The sequence below is a fragment of the Chlorocebus sabaeus genome, chromosome 25, assembly GCF_047675955.1.
Source record: "Chlorocebus sabaeus isolate Y175 chromosome 25, mChlSab1.0.hap1, whole genome shotgun sequence".
In the NCBI taxonomy this organism is placed as follows: domain Eukaryota; kingdom Metazoa; phylum Chordata; class Mammalia; order Primates; family Cercopithecidae; genus Chlorocebus; species Chlorocebus sabaeus.
In genome coordinates this window covers 70492138-70510530 of record NC_132928.1, presented here as the reverse complement: position 1 = coordinate 70510530, position 18393 = coordinate 70492138, and the positions used below count along the sequence as shown (strand labels likewise).

General features: G+C 41.4%; 1 protein-coding gene across 5 annotated transcripts in view; it reads left to right on the top strand.

The window, feature by feature from the left end:
• SIPA1L2 (signal induced proliferation associated 1 like 2) overlaps positions 1–18393 on the top strand; it is a 231467-nt gene that overhangs the window by 122246 nt on the left and 90828 nt on the right. For all 5 annotated transcript variants that reach the window (XM_007989805.3, XM_037986029.2, XM_007989806.3 and 2 more), the window contains exons 3-4: positions 14093–14226; positions 16717–16905. In XM_007989805.3, the coding sequence (XP_007987996.3) occupies positions 14093–14226; positions 16717–16905 (323 nt within the window). The remainder of the gene's footprint in view (positions 1–14092; positions 14227–16716; positions 16906–18393) is intronic.

Genomic DNA, 18393 nt, shown 5'->3' with positions numbered 1-18393 from the left:
CCATTTTTGTAAAATCCTTACTTGAAAAAGTAATTTATCATTATAAGAGTTGAAGTCAGTGTCCCACCACCTTCCCATGTGGATGTGGGCTGCATTTAGTGACTCGCTTCCAAAAAGTATAGTATGGAAAGACAGGGACAAATAACTTTACAATGGAGGAACCTGGCAAACACTGCCTCCCTAGGTCACCAAGGTCACCATCAGCAGTGCCAAGTCCTGTGGATAGCTTGTACCCCAGGTATGAATGACTCTTCTGCAGTCTTCCTCTCCAAACCTATAACCCCAGTACAATTAGGAGAAAACATTAGAAAAATTCCAAATGAAGGACATTCTGCAAAATCCCTGACCGGTACCCAAAACTGTCCAGGTCATCAAAAGCAGGGAAAGTCTGAGGGGAAAAAAAACCAAAAATCACAGACCATAAAAGCCTTAGGGGACATGACGACTAAATAGAATGTGGTACCCTGGGTGGAATCCTATACAGAAAAAAAGACATTCCATTAAACACTGAGGAAATCTGAATAAAGTATGGACATTAGTTAATAATATAACAGTAGTGATGCATTCATCAAAACAAAATGTACCAAAATAATGTAAGATGTTAACAACGGGGAAACTGGGAGACAGGTATAAGGGAAGGAACTCTGCTATTCACAACTTTTCTAGAAATCTAAAAGAATTTTAAAATAAAAAGTTAAAAATTTTACAAATGTAAGTCATAAATGCTCGTATATTTAAAATTATGATCTATTTCTTTAAGACAAGAAGAATTTATAAGTAGTTCCTCTAAATAACAAACTTAAAGGTTTATGTTGCTTTAGTGAACGACCATAGAATTCTTGTAAGCAGCTAACGTCACTGTTTCTGGTAACTGCTCTCTTACTAGCTCTATGTAAACCCACCTTTTTCTCCAGTGCTAATTTTTATCATTAGTATTTTAACTGAAGAATAATATGTTGTATGAAAATTCTGCCAAATGAACAAATAGATTCTTCTAGAATTTGTGTAATAACCCTCTTAGCTCTCTTGATACCAGTTTAACCATTTGTTGGCTGGGGAATTGTCTGTCATTAGGTAAAAGTGTCCATCCATTTTAATTATAGTTGGAGGTCAGCTCTTGGTAAATAGAGGTCTGTGAATGGTGGGCAAATGACATCACTTAAGGCAGAGTGCACACCGAGGTTCACATCCCAACTCAATTTGGGGCAAATCCTTGAACTACTTTGTGCCCTAGTCAATCATCTGTGAAATGGGATGATAATAATACAAATCCCCCTGTAAAGGGCTTAAGAGCAGTGCTTGTCAATAGCGTGCCCCACTGCTTCCCAGGGTTACTTAAATAAATGTGTAAGACTTTTCTCTCTAAAAAGAAACTATTGTTCACACCACTGGTACAGGCTTTAAAGGGCAATACTTTCTTTTAGTGGTTCAGAGATGAAGAGAGAAACAAGTAGAACCATATGGCAGAGAGGGCTGGGGAAAGGTGTCTGGTGAAGTCCACCACCGCATTCCAAACACACTCACTGAAGTGTCACTAATGTGACAGTTGTAGGCGGGCCTACACCTTTACATCTCAAATGAACTTCACTGCTCAGTGATGTGTGGCTGCATTTGCTTTGAATTTCATGCCTGGTGGCTTTTTTTTTTCCTTCTGATTTTATACAGTCATTGATGAAAATTAATAGGGAGTTGGACACCGTTAAATTCATACGGGTGAACAGAGTGCCATCTAACAATAGTACTATTCTAAGATACACATTCCTCCCTCTGAAGACGTAATCGACTGAGTTCTTCACCTCTTTTTTTTTTTTTTTTTTTTTTTGGGAGACAGAATCTCACTCTATCACCCAGGCTGGAGTGCAGTGGCGCAATCCTGGCTCACTGCAAGCTCCACCTCCCGGGTTCACGCCATTCTCCTGCCTCAGCCTCCCAAGTAGCTGGGACCACAGGTGCCTGCCACCACGCCTGGCTAATTTTATTTATTTATTAATTATTATTTTTTTTCAGTAGAGACAGAGTTTCACCGTGTTAGCCAGGATGGTCTCGATCTCCTGACCTCATGATCCGCCTGCCTCAGCCTCCCAAAGTGCTAGGATTACAGGCGTGAGCCACTGCGCCCGGCCATTCTTCACCTCTCTCCCTGGCCAGTATTGCCTCCCCAGAGGTCCCATCCAGTCCCACGGGGGCCCTTAACAGGGAGGAATTGCCCGGATATATATGAGATTCAGCACCAAGGGCTATGATCGCACGGGCTCGGTGTGGCCGTCGGAGGAAGACGCCAGGGCTGCTGGTCTTGCGGAGGTGCCGTATCTGGACAGTCACAGTTCCCATACTCTGCAGTGTTGAAGGAACCTGCAAAGGACTGTGTGCTATTTCAAACCTACTGACCCTCCGGCTCCAAAAAGTCTTCAGTCAGTTACTGGGGAAGAAGAACGAATGCCCTGTTATTTCCCTGAGAAGAGGAATAAGACTCTTTATATTTCTTTACAGTTTGACTCACATGGCGTTCAACTGAGAACACTTGTTGGCATTTTGCTGCTGGTATAGTAAGTTGAAAGTAAAGGTCTTTGGAGCATTAGTTCTTAAAGAGTGTAGAAACTTAGTTTAAACACCTTGTGTTTGTTTAGATCCAAAATTTATTTCACTATTTGTCCCACTAAATTAAAATAAAAGCTGGACAACCGTCCTGTTATCAGTGGGCTCCACCTCTCTCCTTTGAAGTGGTGACGCCTTTCATTCTTTTCTAGTGTTTTCTTCTTCCTTTTGAGCAAATAGTAACAATTACAGATTATGAAAAGAAGCCTTAAATAATCTGCCTTCCTTTTTCAGCTTCATTTTTACTCTAGCTTTCCTTGAAATCATGTTTTTCAAGATACCGTTTTTATGTTAAGGATACATTTGTTGTCTCATCTTTAAGTTTTCACTTTCCTGTATTAATTAATTTTTGCAATTTAAACCTTTGCCCGAATTTTTTTTAGCCTTGAGCTGCTTTCCATGAGAGAACACTAGAGCTGGACTGCCTGGGTTTGCATCCTCACTGTCCCACCAGATTGTGACTTTGAGCAAGTCACCTAACCTTTCTGCCTCAGTATTGTCTGTAAGAATAGTTGTGCCTCCTCATAAGTAGTTAGGTTGAACTGAGTTTATTTTTGTGAAAGATATTTAATATTATTGTCTTCCCTGTAATGCCTTGGATTTTTCAAGCTTAGCAAATACCTTGGTTAAATTTGGGTCAAAAGAGCAAAAATTTACATGACAAAAATCTATGTTTTCCCTTCATGGTAAATTCGGTAATTTAATCCCTGAAACACTAATGAAAATGTTTGATACTTCTTGAGGTTGTTGAGCTACTTTTTTTTTTTTCTTTCTGAGATGGAGTCTGTCTCTGTTGCCCAGGCTGGAGTGCAGTGGCATGATCTTGGCTCACTGCAAACTCCGCCTCCCGGTTCATGCACTTCTCATGCCTCAGCCTCCCAAGTAGCTGGGACTACAAGCACGCGCCACCATTCCTGGCTAGTTCGTGTATTTTTAGTAGAGATGGGGTTTGCCATGTTGGCCGGGCTGGTCTTGAGCTGCTAGCCTCAAGTGATCCGCCTGCCTCGGCCTCCCTAAGTGCTGGGATTGCAGGTGTGAGCCACTGCTCTCAGCCTGTTGAATTACTTTTTTTTTTTTTTTTTTTGAGATGGAGTCTTGCTCCATCTCATAGACTGGAGTGCAGTGGCACGATCTTGGCTCACTGCACCCTCCACCTCCCGGGTTCAAGCGATTCTCCTGCTTCAGCCTCCTGAGTAACGGGGATTACAGACATGCACCACCACACTCAGCTTATTTATTAGGTTTTTTTTAGGTTTATTGTAGAGACTGGGCCTTGCAGTGATACCCAGACTGATCTTAAACTCCTGGTCTCAAGCAATCTTCCTCCTTCTGTCTCCCGAAGTGCTGGGATTACCGGTCCAAGCCACCATGCCCTGCCCTCATTTACTTACTTATTGTCCACTTTTCGCTTTTTAAAAAATAACTCCTAGAGTGTTTGAAAAAAGGGAAGTGATTTAAAATACACATAATTGTTTGGAGAGAAAGGTGAAAGAAGATACATCATAGATAGGAATTGAAAGAACATTTAACGGCCTGTGTAACCCAGATCAGCAGAGAGCAGGCAATTAAATCATCAACTAGTGGCTGAGAGAACAAAGACCCTTTAAAATGCATTTAATGGCAAAATAGCTAGCTAGCTTCTGCTGTGCATATTAACAAAGTAAAGGACTGGAGGGTACAGGTGCACAGTTGTTTGTGGCCTTGGTGTTCTTATAAATGGTGCTGTGGTCACTGGATGCTAACAGCTTGGATAAAATCCTGTAAGGCAGAGCTGGGAGTGAATGTCTTTTACATACCTGGCCTCAGGAGGCCCTGCAGAGATGTGATCCTTAACCGGTCAATTCATTAGTGAGTTACCACTTAAACCTCTCTTCTAAGATATCACCGTATCTAGAAACAGCTTTTGGGCTAGGGTCCAATGTACCACCCCTGCCCCCATTTTTTTTCTCCCTGAGCTACAATTTTTATCTCTTACTGAATAGCCACAATGCACCACAGCAATGCACTGAATCTCATTTTCATTTCCTGCTCTGCAATCTTGTTAGCTGATTTTTTTATCTTGCCCTGTTGTATTTGCATGATAGGTGGGTTTTCATTCAGCTTCTCAACAGTCTTTTCATAGCTTCTGTTCTGCCAAGGAAGGATTTCATTTGATTCACCCTTGAAGCAATTTTATGGAAATCATCTGCCTGGAATGAGGACAGGCTCTGGGTGGGTGAGGGTCTGAATGCACACAGCCCTGGGAAGCCTTGCTCACGGTCCTCTGCCCAAGATGGGAAGGGCTTCTTGCCATGCAGATAAACAAGGAGGTCTTTCCCGAAGAGGGGATGTGGGATATCGTTTGAAAAGGGCAACTTTTTGCCTCCTGGTGGTTATGGTAGGGGGCACAGTCTTTGTATGTCCTAATGGTATGTGGAGATGCCCTTTATAAAAGCTAGGCATTATTGGATAGAAGACTTTGATTTCTTTAGAAACACATCAAGGTAACCTACTGTATTCCTTGGTGAAACCAAAAGCATGGCTAACCCTTAGTAGATGGTTAGGAGACATAAAAACTGTAAGTCTGCAGGTGTGATGCTTGTAAACAGCAGGAACTTCATCTCTGTGTTTGCAATAAGAAAGTAGATGTCTGTGTGAGACAGACAGAGGAAAATGGGTCTGCGACATGGATTGGTAAGGTAGGCATGAAGGGTTTTGTGTGTTTGTTTTTTTTTGTTAGTTAGTTCACCTGCCATCTTTGATAAAAAGGGGAATATACAAATTTTGGATTCCCGAACTTTTAAAAGTATAATTTATGATAGAAATTACTCCGTGAAGTATATATACCGCCTCTTAAAAAAGACTTCTGTGAGTCCAGTGTGACCTCTCCAAGTGATTCTGGGTCAGCATTTTGAGATTAAAAGTGGGAATCACCTTCAGGCTGACCTATGAACTGTGCCGGATTTTTGGGCTCAAAATCAATTTTGTTTTGATTTCTTTTTTTTTTTTTTTGCCAGTAACATGCCTGCTGTCAACTATAATACCCCTCCCAGGTCAATGATGGTGTTACATGGATTAGATATATTAGGAGCCGGGAGGATTCTGAGGTTAAGAAAGGTTCTGTAACTAACCCAAGGTTAAGCACGTGATAAGCATCAAAGCCCAGATTAGGCAACCAGTAAGAAGCTTTTTGTAATTATAAGATTGCACAGTAAATGGGTTTGAGACTGCTGGTTAAATAAGGCAAATTGAAAACATGTTATCTCTTCCCCTTCCAGAATACCACTAAAAATGACAGTGAAGGAATTTTAAAAATGGGCATAATGCCAAAAAGTAAAAAAGCACCAGGGAGAAGCAGCTGAAGGAAGGCAGGGTATATGAAAGCAGGTGGAAGAGCAAGACTACTCCTAGTAGATTGAGAGAGCCAGCCTCCTGCGTCCCCCAGCGTGGGAAGAGGGTAGAGGCCATCAAGAAGTGAGTCAGGACATGCCACAGAGCCAGGCACCCTTGGAGAAGGGCTTAGGGGAGTGAAAACGGGGCTGGTTACATGCTTCATAAAAGGCCGATTGTCTCTCCTCCCCCATAGCCCATTCACTATGTGCCCCTCTCCCAGGTGGGAAATAAGATTTATTCTGGAGAAATGGAACAGCAAGGCCCAGCAAAGGGCAGGACTAAGGCACTTAACTAAAAATGGGGACTTAGTGAAAGTCAACACAGTGAGGTGCCCAGCCCCACCCCATTATTTGGGCTCAATATTTCTAGACAGGAGACTGGAGGTGCCTTCCCTGGGACACTCACTGGCCCAAGAAGAAGATGCCCCTGTCTGATGGCTGGGTCCTGCCTGACTAGCCTTACAAGGCACGGCTCAGAGATATGGTGGGGTCAGTGCCAGACCACATCAATATGATGAATATTGTAATAAAGTGAGTCACACACTGTTTTTGGTTTCACAGTGCATATAAAAGTTGTTTATACTGTAGTCTATTGTGCAGATAGTGCTATATCTAAAAGAACAGTGTACGTATCTTAATTTAAAAATACTTCATTGCATTAGCCAGGCGTGGTGGTGGGCACCTGTAGTCCCAGCTACTCAGGAGGCTGAGGCAGAAGAATGGCGTGAACCTGGGAGGCAGAGCTTGCAGTGAGCTGAGATTGCGCCACTGCACTCCAGCCTAGGTGACAGAGCAAGACTCTGTCTCAAAAAAAAAAAAAAAGAAAAACTTCATTGCTAAAGAGTGCTAACAATCACCTGAGCCTTCAGAAAGTCAACGTTTCTTCTGATAGAGGATCTTGCCTCCACGTTGATGGCTGTTGGCTGATCAGGATAGTAGATTTTCAAGGTTAGGGTGGCTGTGACAATTTCTTAAAACGACAGTGAGGTTTGCCACATTGATTGACTCTTTCAGGAAAGATTTTTCCATAGCATGTGATGCTATTTGATAGCATTTGACCAACAGTAGAACATCTTTCAAGATTGGAGTCAGTCATCTCAAACCCTGCCACTGTTGAATCTACTAAGCTTATACAAGATTCTAAATTCTTTGTTGTTGTTTCAACAATGTTCACAGCATTTTCACCAGGAGTGGATTCCATCAAAAGAAACTACTTTCTTTGCTCATCCATAAAAAGCAACTCCTCATCTGTATAAGTTTGATCATGAGATTGTAGCAATTCAATCAGATCTTCAGGCTCAATTTCTAATTCTAGTTCTCTTGCTATTTCTACCACATCTGTAATACTTCCTGTAGTGAACTCTTGAATCCCTCAGAGTCATCCGTGAGGGTTGGAGCCACCTTCTAAATTTCAAGTTTTCAATTTTTCTAAATTTTAAGTTTGTATTTTGACATCCTCTCATGAATCATCAATGTTCTTAATGGCATCTGGAATGATGAATCCCTTCCAGGTTTCCAATTTTATCTGCCCAAATCCATCAGAGGAATCTCTATTTATGGCGGCTATAGCCTTACAAAATGTACTTCTTAAATAATAAGACTTAAAAGTCAGAAATACTCTGATTCATGGGCTACAAAATGAATGTGGTGTTAGCAGGCATGAAAACAACAGTAATCTCCCTATATATCTCCGTCAGAGCTCTTGGGTGATGAGATGCGTTGTCAATAAGCAGTAATATTTTGAAAGGAATGCTTTTTATCTCAGAACGAGTACTCAACAGTGGGCTTAAAATAGTCAGTAAACCATACTGTAAACAGATGTGCTGTCATCCAGGCTTTGTTGTTCTGCTGATAGAGCACAGGCAGAGTAGTTTGGCATAGTTCTTAAGGGCCCTGGGGTTCTCCTAATGATCAATAAGCATTGGCTTCAACTTAAAGCCACCAGCTGTGTTAGCCACTAGCAAGAGAGTCAGCCTATCCTTTGAAGCTTTGAAACTAGGCATTGACATCCTCCCTCTAGCTATGAAAATTCTGGATAATATCTTCTTTTATTAGAAGGCTGTTTCATCTGTATTGAAAGTCTGTTGTTTATTATAGCCACTGTCATCTGTTATCTTACCTAAGTAATTTGCTGGCCAAGTTGGTATAGCTTCACTCCGTCATAACTTGCTGCTTCTCCTTGCCCTTACATCGTGGAGATGGCTTCTTACCTTAAGCCTCATAAGCCAGCCTCTGCTAGCTTCCAATTTTTCTTCTGCACCTTCCTCACCTCTGTCAGCCTTCATAGTATTTTTTTTTTTTTTTGAGACAGAGTCTCACTCTGTCACCCAGGCTGGAGCACAGTGGCCAGATCTCAGCTCACTGCAAGCTCCGCTTCCCGGGTTTACGCCATCCTCCTGCCTCAGCCTCCCGAGTAGCTGGGACTACAGGCGCCCGCCACCTCGCCCGGCTAGTTTTTTGTATTTTTTAAGTAGAGACGGGGTTTCACCGTGTTAGCCAGGATGGTCTCGATCTCCTGACCTCGTGATCCGCCTGTCTCGGCCTCCCAAAGTGCTGGGATTACAGGCTTGAGCCACCGCGCCCGGCCACCTTCATAGTATTGAAGAGAGATAGGGCCTTGCTCTGGATTAGGCTTTTGCTTAAGGGAATGTTGTAACTGGTTTTGTCTTCTATCCAGATCACTCTGACTTTCTTCATATCAGCAGTAAGGCTGTTTTGCCTCTTAATCGTGGGTTCTCTGAAGTAGCACTTTTACTTTCTTTCAAGAACTTTTTCTTTGCGTTCACTACTTGGTTCACTGTTCGGTGCAAGAGGCCTAGCTTTCAGCCTGTCTCAGCTTTTGACATGCCTTCCTCACTAAGCCTAATCGTTTTTAGCTTTTCATTTAAAGTGAAAGCGGTGTGATTCTTCCTTTCATTTGAACTCTTAGGGGCCATTGTAGGGTTACTATCTGGCCTAATTTCAATGTTACTGTGTCTCCAGGGAAAGTGGGGCAATTGAGGAGTGTAATTTTTGTCTCTATCCTATATTATTGCCCCCACCGCAGTCAAACATTTTGAAGCAGGCAGTGTTTGTATCCCCAGTATTTATCAGTCTCTGGCGCACAGTTGAGACATCCCCTGTTCAACATTTGGATAAGTGAATTAAAGTGGATTAAGTATATTTGGAAGGCTAAACAATGGCCTCCAGAGGTGTCCAGGTCCTAATCCCTGGAATTTGTGTATGCTCCCTCATATGGCAAAAGAGACTTTGCAGTTGTGGTTAAGTTAGGGATCTTGAGATAGGGAAATATCCTGGATTATCTGGGCAGGACCTGGCTGGAACCTAAATGCAATCACAGGTGTTCTTATAGGAGGAAAACAGAGGAAAACTTGATTACAGAAGAGAAAGGCAGTGTGACCACTGAAACAAGATGCTAGGCTGCTGGCTTTGAAGATGGAGGGAGGGCTGTGAGCCACGAAACGTAAGGAATGTAGGTCTAGAAGCTGGAGAAGACAAGGAAATGGATTTTCCTCTAGAGCTGCCCAGGGGAATGCAGTCACTCCAGAACCTTGACTTTTGTTTGTTGAAACTGACTTCTGGTCTCCAGAGCTGTGTGCAGTAAATGGAGTTGTTTTAAGCCAGAAGTTTATTGGAAATTTGTTACAGCAGTAGGACATGATAGGTCTATTGCCATGTAAGTTCCAATAGATATGTAAGTTCTCAGTTTTATAAATACTTCAAGAAATTGTATTGCTCCGGTCACTGAGAGAAATGCCTGCTGCAGCCTCCAAGATGCTTCACACTGTCTTACCACTTCCTGGCATGAAATGAGTTACCTCCCTGTGTTTATTTTGATATTCCTGCTTGAGGTCAGATACAACCATTGCTTTTGGACAATACCAGAGGAGGCTACTTTTAGTTCAGTGCTTCAAGAACAGTTTATTAGGCACTTGTCATCTCTGAGGCACTATAACCCTAGGGCCTCAGGATGTAAAATTGGAAGGATTTGGCCTTTTTGGAGGTGAGGGGAGTATTTCCAGTGGAAATGATGTTTGGATTGAGTCTTGAATGATGAGTAAGAAGAATGTCAAGCGAAGAAAAGTGGAAGACATTCCAGGCAGAGGGAGGAGGTGGAAGTACAGGGTTGGTGCCATGAACAGTGGAGGGTGCTTCCCTAGACCTTTGTGAGTCAGGGGATTTGCAAGAGAAGAACCTGGAGGAAGCTTGGGATGATATCACTGAAGAATGTAAAGGAGAAGATGGGCGAGTAGATGGAAAGACAGAAAATAGACATTCATATAAGTATAAAGACAGAGACAGAATCAGAAAGGTCTAAGCTGGAGTCTTGGGACACACTCATGCTGTAAGGAGAGGCCAGAGGAGGAACCATGCCAGACACCCAGAATGAAAGACCAGAAAGCAATCTCACCTGGAAAGGAGATGCCATAGTAGTGGAGGAGTAGAGGGCCCCGAACAAGAAGGGAGTGGCCACTGGTGTCACACAGCAGACAGCTCCGGCAGTAGGAGGCCTGAAGGTAGTTGGATTTGGCAACAAGACCTTGAGTGGAGCAATAGCGTGGCAGAAAGTGTGACGCAGATTGAGGATTAAATAGTAACAAAGGAAATAGGAGTGAGAGAGAAGGATGATGACTTGAGGAACAGGTACTGTCCTCACTGACAGGCTGTGGGGGAGTGAAATGGTCATGGCATCTGTCTGTGCAGCAGGCCCCGTCCATTTGCAAGGATCACTGGCCCTTCCTCCCATTGACTCTGCCTCCCTCTGGTTTTTAAAACTGAAGGTATATTTTAGGTACAGTAAAATTTACTTTTTTTTAATGTGCACTTCTGAGAGTTTTGAGAAGTAAATACGGTATTACCATTACGACAGTCAGTGTAGAATAGCTTTGTGATCCCAGGACATTCTCCCATGCCTCCTCTGTAGTCGGCCCCTTGCTGTCCCTTCCAGCCCCTGGCAGCCACGGCTCTGTTTTCTGTCGTTGTGGCACCTGCTGAGTATCATTCTATGCTGTCACGTATTAGAATTAGTGATTTGATTTTCTTAATCTGGGGCTCTCAATCTTCCCATCAGAGGTAGTTTTGTGTATTTACTCTTGTACTCCCTACAATAATTTGAAACTCTTTTGGATCTTGTTATGGGGCTCGTCAAATGCCAAATATAGAATCGAGAATTTTTGCAAGTAACTTTTTGAAATGTGTTATAAGAAGGAAGCTTTTGTTTTATGACCGTTGTATTTTTGTGTGCTTTCTGAATATTTTTCTTAATGCATTTGGCATATGATGCATTTGGCCCATTGAGGGAAAAGCAAAAGTTACTGTCAGGATAGTTAACTAACTGCGACTAAGAATATTCTAAGCTGATTTAGTTTTAAGTTTAAAGATGCATTTTCCATTGGACCTACTGCCATGGGTCCAGTAGTCACTAATGCCAGCTTATATAGTGACGGTGTACTTAGTAGTCTGAAGTAGACAGTTAACTTTTAGTCTCTGATTTCATTGACTATCTTTTTTTTGTTTGTTTTTGGCCTGCTTCTGGATCAGTTCTTAAACCCAGATCTTTGTTTATGTATGCTTAATGTCACTGGAGTGTTTTATGTTTGTAATAGTTACCTTGGCCATTATCAGTACGCAATACAGCCGTGCATCTCTTAAGAACAGAATTATGTTCTGAGAAATGCACCCTTAGGCAGTTTCGTCATTCTGCAAACGCCGTAGAGTGGACTTCCGGAAACCTAGATGGGCCAGCCTTCTGTACATGTGGGCTCTGTGGTATTGCATATGGCTCCCAGGCTACAGACCTGCACAGCACGTTACTGTACTGAATGCTGTAGGCAGTTGTAACACAATGATAAGTATTGTTGTATCTAAACATAGAAAAGGTACAGTAAAAATACTGCATAAAAGATCAAAAGTGGTGCACCTGTATAGGGCACTTACCATGAATGGAGCTTGCAGGACTGACTAAAAGCTGCTCTGCGTGAGTCAGTGATTGAGTAGTGAGTTAATGTAGGACATTATGCTACTGCAGACTTTATAAACACTTTACATTAGGCAATACTACATTTATTATAAAAAAATTAATAATAATTAACCTTAGCTTATGGGTAACTTTTCTACTTTATAACTTTATTTTCTTAACTTTTTTACTCTTTTGTAATAACACTTAGCTCTTAATGCATACATTGTACTATTGTACAAAAATACTTTCTTTATTATAAAGAAAGCTTTTTTCTACTTATATAAAAGAAAGCTTTTTTCTACTTACAAGAATTTACTTTTATTTTCTGAACTTTTTTTGGTTTTGAGTAATATGTTGGATTCCCATGTAATGACATCTAGAACGTCACTAGACGATAGTAGTTTTTCAGCTTCATGATAATCTCATGGGACCGCCACTGGTACATGTGCTGCATTGCCGACCAAAGCAGCATTATGCAGCATAAGGGATTAATTACCCACTAAAACAAATAGGCTAGTTTCCTTTTGTGCAAGTCTAGGACTATACCCTGTCAATAATTCACCTTTTATCTTTTAAAATAGTTTACTTGCTACTTCTGCCCCTGACTCTAAAGGGACATAATGTCAGTACTAATCCCATTTGGTTGCAAACAGCAAATAGGTAAATGATTTGCCTTTTCAAGGTCCAGTCAGTATTCTTTGGTGGCTTTGGATAGTGTGTGTTCTGAGTGATTCAGATTCTGTTTTCTCCTTTCTCAGCAACAATTCTTATTCCTTCAGAAATCATTGTGGCAAGCATTGGCATAACCAAAAGCCCTTAGAATGCCTGTAGGTTTTCTTCAAGTTTGCAAATGTTCACTGTATTATGTTTCTTTTTAGCCAAAACCTTAAGTCAGGGTGAAAAAAATTGATTTTGTGAGAATACACCTTGGAGAACTGACCTGGCAGCAGTTCGTTAAGAAATAAATGAATAACACCTGGAGGTTTGCGTTTACCACCTGCTCATATGAATTATTGGTGTAATGGGGCTACTAAAAATAGATAAATTTTTAAGCTGCATTAATAAGCATTTAGGTAATTGCTCCCACTGTTTTGTGTGGGTTGGACCATATCTTGAATGTTGTGTTAAGTTTGGGTCATTTCAGAGGAAACATTTAAAAAGTTTGAAAGTTGCGATGAGGTATTTTTGGCTGCTTTTAACAGAGCTCACAGACAAGAAACCAGCAGTCTAGAGGGAGTTGCTCACAGAGCAGTAAGCTTCATGTCATTCGAGGGGTTCAGAATACAGTATTTGCTTTATAAGTAGCGGCTATTTTCTGGAATGTTCTCCCCATGTTCCCATGGCTGAAACAATGCCCACACATAGTGATTGCACATATGAGGAAGAGACGAATGACCATCTCTTAGGAAAGATGTCCTGGAGGGATCCTTGTGTTAGATGGACAGTGTGGCCTCAGGTGCCACCCTTTCTGTGCAGATGGTATGATTTCCCTCAAAGACCAGTGATTTTATGTGAAAGAGATGATTAGCTGATGTCGTTTTAAACCAAGTTATAGGATTTGTGGATAAAATTTGACTTTAGAAACTGACCTTTTATGTATTTTCTATTGCTAAATTGTGCTGTAGACTTTATGAGCATTGTAAGCTTTATAAACATTATGCTGTTTTAGCGACATTGTAATGAAAAGACGATATTTGCTACAGCACTGATCACCAAGATTAATCTGGCTGGCTTGAGTGGCTACTCAGGTCTCCTCTGGTGCCCTCATTGAGTCAAAAATGATGACTTTCCCAGACAGAGGGAAACTGTTTTCAATATTGATTCTACAAGTAGCCATGTTCCACTTTTGACAGTTTCTAAGAATGGCAATACCTCTTTCTGATAGTGCCATTCACATAATCACAAAATAACAACTTTGGGTTAGGGAGGCTTTTGGTGTTCATGAACTAGTGAAAAACAGAATGAAAGGAGGAAGTAATCGAAAATGAGATGTCGACGTGCATCCGAACTGGAAACCGGAAGATTTGATCAAACAAATACAAGGAAATCATTGCGTATGAGCTATGTGGTATTTCTTCAGAGATCTGATACACAAACTAAGAGATATCCATCTTGCTCTTTGTTCCTTTTTCGTTCTTTTGAGGCCACCCTCTCTCTTCCATTATAGAGCACCAGAACTACTTTGGAATAGATGAAAACCTTGGTCCAGTGGCAGTCAGCATCCGGAGGGAGAAGGTGGAAGATGCCAAGGAGAAAGAAGGATCCCAGTTCAACTACAGGGTGGCTTTCAGGACAAGTGAGGTAATGGGGCTGCTTGCCATTGTTATTGGGCTAAAGTCTAAATCTCCTTTGATGTTACTGCTTGAGTTTGTTTTAGATAGGGTACTGAATTTTTTTTTTAATGTTAATGATTGCAACATTTAAGATAATTAAAAAGGGCATTGCAGTATTTTATTCCAAATGAAAAACTTGGAAACATGCCATGGATATTAAGTGGCTGTATTAGTTCATTCTCACACTACTATAAAGAACCACCTGAGACTGGGTAATTTATGAAGAAAAGGTTTAATTGACTCACAGTTCCTCAGGCTTAACAAGGAACCTGACAGGGAGGCCTCAAGAAACTTAAAATCAAGACAGAAGGTGAAGAGGAAGCAATCTTGCCATGCTTGAGCAGGACAGAGAGAGAGTAAAGGGGGAAGGGCCACACACTTTTGAACCATCAGATCTTGTTGGAATTCACTCACTGTCATGAGAACAGCAAGGGGGAAATTCACCTCTGTGATTCAATCACCCCTACGAGGCCCCTTCTCCAATTTGACATGAGATTTGGGCAGGGACACAAATCTAATCCGTATCATTTTGCCCCTGGCCGCACCCAAATTTCATGTCCTTCTCACTTTGCAAGATACAATTATCCCTTCTCAGCAGTCCCCTAGTCTTAACTCACTCCAGCATTAACTCAGAAGTCCACAGAACAAAGGCTCATCTGAGACAAAGCAAGTCCCTTCTGTAAAAGGCTCCCTTCTGAGCCTGTAAAATCAAAAACAAGCTGGTTACTTCCAAGATGCAGTGGGGGTACAGGGATGGGAAAATGTTCCCATTCCTAATGGGAGAAATTGGCCAAAACGAAGAGGCAGACCCCATGCAAGTCCAAAGCCCAGCAGGACAGTCACTACTACCCACACTTTGTTACATTGAGGACCCAGGTTAGATTCTTGCTTGTCTTGCTTTTAGTGGAAAGTGAGATTGTTGTATGAATTATACAACATGTATAGCTAAATAGGTAGATATTAATCTATATAAAGAATTAAGTCTGAAGCTGGGCATGGTGGCACATGCCTGTAGTCCCAGCTACTCAGGAAGCTGGGGTGGGAGGATGGCTTGAGCTCAGGAGTTGAGGCTGTAGTGCAGTATGGTTACACCTGTGAATAGGTCCTGCACTCCAGCCTGGGCAATATAGCAAGACCCTATCTCTTAAAAAAGAAAAGAATTAGATCTGTCCAGCACTTTAGGTTTTATCCCTTTAGCTCATTTTAATTAGAGGGATATGTATTTGGCAGATATCCAGAATATGTATTTTGGTTAACTGCTTCTAGATCAGAGAAAACACAGAGCCCTTTTCTAGTTTCCAGCTGCATGAACATGTGTACCCCTGTTCATCTTACCTAGTACATAGGTGTCCCAGTGACCTAGGCTCTATTCTAGGTATATGTGAGATAAAGTCCCTTTCTTGAAGTGACATATTTTAAGTTATAGATCTATGCTGTTCAATTCAGTAGTCACTAGCTGCAGGTGGCTACTTAAATTAAATTTAAATACTTACTTTAATTTAAATATTAAATTTAAAATAAACAAAATTAGAAATCCTTTTCCTTAGTGACATTAGTGATTTCAGGTGTTCAGTAGCTGATGTGGCTAGGGGCTCCTCTATTAGCATAGATAGAGAACATTGTCCTCATTTGCAGATAGTTCTGTCGGCCAGTGTTATGGAACGTTTATGCAAACGTTAGGTATCCTTATGACTGCCTTCAACCCAGCTCCTGTTGTTAGTAGTCTAAGGACTCTAACCAGGGTCAGAGAGAGGTTGGATTAGAACTAGGTCTCTTGATTTATGGTTCTGGGGTTTTCTCTCTCATCATATTAGATCTTAGACACGTGCTTCAAATACTGATTGCATGTTTCTGTGGTGAGTGTGAGGACACCTAAAAAATCATGAGACAAAATTTAGTGGCAATTTTCTCAGCCCTGAATCACCCTACCCATGGATGCCACTGACTGCTGCTCCCCTGTTCAGCCTCGGGAATGGTCGTTATGGAAAATTTAATCTAAGATAAGAAAGAGAGTGGAAGAAAAGAAGATGGAGAGATAGGAGGAAGGGAGGACGGAAGAAGAGTGATCAGGTTCAGGATCACTCAGGTCCAGGATCATGGTCAGGTCCAGGATCATCATGTCTGGTTTCTTCTCTGTTTCAACCTTCTCATGTGGGTTCAGAGTTGTAGGAATGTCCTAATTTTCATAGCATTGCTCTGCCTTGCTTCTCCTCATTCTTAGGCATATATCTGCTCATTTCCACTCTGCCTGGCTTGTTCCTGGTCTTCGTACACTGTTACTGTTTAAAGACTCCTTGCGTGTTGATTTTGTTTCCTTAAATGTTACTTTAGCCCCTTTCGCTACACTCAGAAAGAGCCTTGCTTCTCTTTTTCCTGTCTTAAGGCAGCCAAACAGTTAGGCTATGAGTAGGTAACTGAGAATCAATATTAACCGAAGTCTTTTGTTTTGTCCCTGCAGCTTACAACACTGAGAGGAGCAATTTTAGAAGATGCTATACCCTCTACTGCTAGGCATGGTACCGCACGAGGACTACCTCTCAAAGAAGTTTTGGAATACGTCATTCCAGAGCTGAGCATTCAGTGTCTGCGACAGGCTTCCAACTCACCCAAGGTTTCAGAGCAGCTGCTCAAGCTTGATGAACAAGGGGTGGGTATACTGTGAGATTGTATGTTTGTGTGTGAATTTGTGTCTGTTTCTAAAAGTTTTGGAGTTTTCCCATCTGTCTTGTAAGATCATTTATTTTAAATGCCTCAGAACATTTTCTCTTTAGTTTTTCCCAAATATGTTTTTATACTAGTTTGAAAACATGATGCCATTATAGTGTAACACACCTCCTGCTGAGTTGTGACTTTTTGTTATTACCAAGGTTTTGGTGTGTCCCAGCTTGCAAGAGTGCATCTGATTGCATGATTAATAGAAGTCGATAGTGGTTTTTTTCCAGGGTTTAAAAATCTCGTGCTGGCCCTTTCCCTGAACCAACATTTATTCTTCTCTACTATGTGGAAGGCATGATGCTGACAGATGGGTGTGAACAGCAAGCGTTAGGAAGATTGAAGCTGTCTAAGACTTAGTCCCTGGCCTATGGGAACAGTAAGACTAAGAGCAGAAAGGCCTCTCCAAGGCAGAACATGGTAAGAGATCTTGGAGAGGTGTAAAGGCAGTGAGTACTTTGGGGAAAGAAGAAATAACATCTGGGTGGGCACCTCTCCTGAAGAGGTGGCATTTTAACTGGGCCTTTGGACCTGGATAGAATTCTAAGAGGGAGACATGAATAGTTGCTGTTTTAGGAACTATGACTAGTTTCTTTATAAAGAAAAGAGAGGTGTTGAGGTGGGTTGGGGTGAGGAAAGTAACTTGAGACTAGAACAAATGAGACCCGGAATGCTAGGCCAAGGAGCTTGCACTTGATTCAGGAGGCAATGGGGAGCCATTGAAGGTTTTCCATCAGGATGTGATGTGATCAGAGCTATATTTTAGGAAGATTATTCTGGTAGAAGAGAATTGTACAGGCTGATGAAGATAGAGACTGATGGCTGTGTGGAGACCAATTATGTGATTATTGACATTGTCCAGGAGAGAATTAATGATGAACAGGATTGAGATGGTGGTTCAGAATATGGAAAAAAGGTCTTTTAAGTTTCAGGTGCAAAATAACTCATAGAGGAAACCGAGCGTTACATGCTCAAGTGCATGCAATTTATTTTAAATGAGTGGATTTGTTTTTAAATCCATGATTTTAAAAAGACAGTGACAATGTATATTTTCAGAATTTCCCAAGTAGCATCCTTCTGCACGTTTTAGAGGGAATATGAAGTATTTCTTGGTTGACCAAATAATACTGTGGTTAAAGTTGAATATTTGACACCTCAGATGGCTAGAATTCTAAAAGTGATGAACCTAATTGGTCTAACAAGTTAACAGTGCATTATTAGCAAAAAGAAGCAGATATTGTAACACCCAGAATGAATAAACTTGAGATCTGTCTCAAGAATGAAAGCTGACATGAAAAACAAAAAACAACAAAAAAAAACCATGCTCTAAACTTGTGCGAGTGAGTTCCAAAATTGTGTAATACACAGAATAGATTTACCATTATAACTGGTAAAGTATGTGGAATATATGAAATGTTCATGA